The sequence below is a fragment of the Chinchilla lanigera genome, unplaced genomic scaffold (genome assembly GCF_000276665.1).
Source record: "Chinchilla lanigera isolate Chin_1 unplaced genomic scaffold, ChiLan1.0 scaffold00217, whole genome shotgun sequence".
NCBI lineage: Eukaryota > Metazoa > Chordata > Mammalia > Rodentia > Chinchillidae > Chinchilla > Chinchilla lanigera.
In genome coordinates this window covers 227,368-230,349 of record NW_004955618.1, presented here as the reverse complement: position 1 = coordinate 230,349, position 2,982 = coordinate 227,368, and the positions used below count along the sequence as shown (strand labels likewise).

Here is a 2,982-nt window from a genome sequence, read left to right as displayed (position 1 = left end):
ACCCCAGTTAAACACATTCCAGATCCAGACCCTTCTAAAGATGCGCCAATTCTGTTCACATGAAGCTTTGCAGGGACATCTAGACACAAGTCTGAACAGATTTAAATGCTTTGATTTTGCTTACTCTGTAGTATACTATCCTCATCTGCAAAACATCTTCAGTTTCTGTCTTTGTGATCCTGTGGCTTGGAATCTGGACTTCTCTGCTGAGAAACACTCTAGTACTTTTAAAATATCAAATAGGGTCTATCTAAGTGACTAAATTGTCTGGACTGGAGTCAAATTCATGATCTTCCTGCCTCAGGTTCCCAGAGTGCTCAATGACCTAGCTGCTGAGCTCTTTTTTTTCATATAAGGTATTTACTATGCAATATGAATGAAAGATAAATGCTTGCTTAATTGGACCACAAGACACTTCCATTATTATTTTAGGGCTTTGTCCCAGTGATCAGAAACTTCCCAAACAAGAAGGGACTGAGATTCCACATCACTCAGAACCCACTTTCCAGAGGGACTGGAATTCAAAGGACTAGTTGCTTGAATAGGGACTAGTTGTTTGAATAGACAGGGTAGCGTGGTCCTGCTTCCATCAGGCACACATGTATGGCTTTGGAGTAACCCAGGTAAATGAAATTAGGGTAAACTGAGAAGGTTTTACCGTAGGCAGACCAAGGACTGTGGCCTTGAGTTGGTTTTCATGGATTAGAAGGATTTTCTGAGCTTCATATGAACAGATGCCTCTTTCTGGAAGTTACCCAGTTTCCTTCTCCTTGCAGATATCTCAGGACGAGTATGCAGAGACCATCACCTGTGTATGAGCTGGCCAAGCAGAGCCTGCTGAACAGTGAGACCATAGCCAGCAATGCTGTACATGACCTGCCCACCGAGACCTTCCATGACCTCTTCAGGGATGCCTTCATGGGGGGACGCAATGAGGTCCTGAAAGTGATGGTGTAGGCCTGGCCATTCCACTATCTACCTTTGAGGACCCTAATGGATTTGAGGAAACCCAAGATGCCACATGCTCAGTTTGCAGAAATCATACTGTAACAGAAAAACCTACAGACATTAAAAGCCGTACTGGATAGACTTGATATACAGCTGTCCCAGAAGGTTCACCACAGGTGAGCATGACACAACATTCCTGGAAGGAGGTCCGTGAACTCCGTTAAGTGACAGTTGTTGTCAGTGCACAAGGGAGACTGAAGTGTGGAGCAGCTTCTGATGTTGAGGAGGATCACAGAGTTCTTGGCTTTTGCTGAGCCTGACATGGGACAGGGTTACCTGATGAGAAAGATGTATGTGCGGGATGTGATGAACTCAGGAGAAACCTGCATCTTCCTAACCTCACAGGAACTAGAAGCTGAGCCGTACTCCATGCAAAGGTTACAAAGGGAGAAAAGGGAAGGCAGGAAGGTAGGGGAATGGCAGATGCCCAGAAAGTGCAAGAGACCAGGAAGGAAGTTGGGTCTTTATCTCAATTCTGAGGTTGCTTCCTGTCTTACACACAGCAGGTGGAAACTTCAGGTGCTGGACTGGAGGGATGTATACCAGGACTTCTGGACTGCAGGGCCCAGAGCCATGAGTGCTTCTCACTCAGTTGATGCCAGGAATAAGGAAATGGGCAGGCCTGTGTTAAGTGAGAAGAACCCACCTTTGAGAATATTCTCAAACCTTTGTTTTGAAGCTTGGAGTCAGTTTTGTGCCACCAATGATCAATTACAGCTCTTACCTCTTGAAGTGGGCCCGGAGGAGAAAAGCTTCAGTGCACCTGTACTGTGAGAAGGTGATGATCAAATCCAGTGCTGTCTCTGAAATTCTGACGTTTCTTCAAGCTGTGCAACTGGATTCCATCCATGAACTTGAGGTGTTTAGTGACTGGGGTCCAGAAAGCATGAAAACATTTGTTCCTCAGCTAAGGAAGATGAAAAACCTTCACACCTTTCGCTTCAGCAGCCTGAGTCCAGAAGTGTGTACTGCACCCTTGAAAAACAACTGGTATTACCGCATCTATGCCTCAAACTTAGCACAGCTGAAAAATCTCCTTGAGCTTCGATGGATGAAGTCTTCTTCCTGCATGGAAATCTGCATAAGATCATCAGGTGAGTGGGGGGAGAGCTCCCCTGCACATTTACGGTTACAGGAAAAAATTAATAGGGCTCTTTGTTTCCCTCTGCTGGCCTAGGGGAAAATCCTAGGAAGTGGGAAAGACAGCACTGTCTCATCTATGGCAAGGTCTCTCCTAACATCCCATGTAAAAGCAGGGACTAATCTGGGATAGGAGTCTTGGAGCAGGTGTCATGTCCAGAAAGCCAGCAGTCAGGAGCAGCCAAAATGAGGGCAGATTAGATTTCTTCTTCAGAAGCAACTCCAGGTAGGGTCCTGGGAAAAGGGAAGAGAGAGCACTCATGGAGGAGCAAGCCATACGCCTGCACATTATACAGGTGATTGTGCTCAGCAGCTGTGATGGGCAGCGAGCCCTTTTCCAGGTATGTAAGGAAAGGCTGCTGCTTGTTTCTCATAGCTACTGTCTAATTGCAAGGACAAAGTACCCAACACGCACAAGTTAAAGCACTAAAGGTTTTTTTTTTAAAATCTCAAAGTTTATACAAGATTTAGTCCTTACTCAGCAGACTCCAAGCATGGAAGAGAAGCAGCAGTCCATTGCAAGATAGGCAGAAGACAGCTTGCTACCGTCTCACTTCCTTTATAGTCCATCCAGGCTATAAGGCTATTGTTGGCTGCCATCCACATGCAGGATGATGTTTCCTCTTTCCGTAAATCCATCCCTTGGAGACATGCAAAAGAAGTCACTGGGCTGATCCAGTTATTGCACCCATGATCTAACCACTTCCCCAAATACCCACCAGTGAGAGCATAAGGATTTGTGCGGACAGCAAGTTAAAAGCTGCAACAGTGCTCAAGGCAGGGAATGAGAAGATGGGAAGTGCAGGAGTCAAGTTGAGGGTGATGTGGAGGAGT

At 45.9% G+C, this 2,982-nt stretch overlaps 1 protein-coding gene across 1 annotated transcript; it reads left to right on the top strand.

The window, feature by feature from the left end:
• The first annotated feature begins 792 nt into the window (after positions 1–792).
• LOC102012047 (PRAME family member 9/15-like) lies at positions 793–2,376 on the top strand. Its single transcript, XM_013510149.1, has 4 exons — positions 793–945; positions 1,054–1,124; positions 1,236–1,416; positions 1,688–2,376. Exons 1-4 carry the CDS (start codon positions 793–795, stop codon positions 2,183–2,185), a joined length of 903 nt encoding a protein of 300 aa, XP_013365603.1. The 3' UTR covers positions 2,186–2,376.
• The last annotated feature ends 606 nt before the right edge of the window (positions 2,377–2,982 follow it).

What these genes read in the sequence shown, in the direction of transcription:
- LOC102012047 (XM_013510149.1), top strand. Translation starts at nt 793, where the DNA reads ATGCAGAGACCATCACCTGTGTATGAGCTGGCCAAGCAGAGCCTGCTG. An exon ending in TCCCAGAAGGTTCACCACAG is followed by an intron (nt 1,125 to 1,235) that starts GTGAGCATGACA and finishes GATGTTGAGGAG; the next exon opens with GATCACAGAGTTCTTGGCTT. An exon ending in AGAAAAGGGAAGGCAGGAAG is followed by an intron (nt 1,417 to 1,687) that starts GTAGGGGAATGG and finishes TTTGTTTTGAAG; the next exon opens with CTTGGAGTCAGTTTTGTGCC.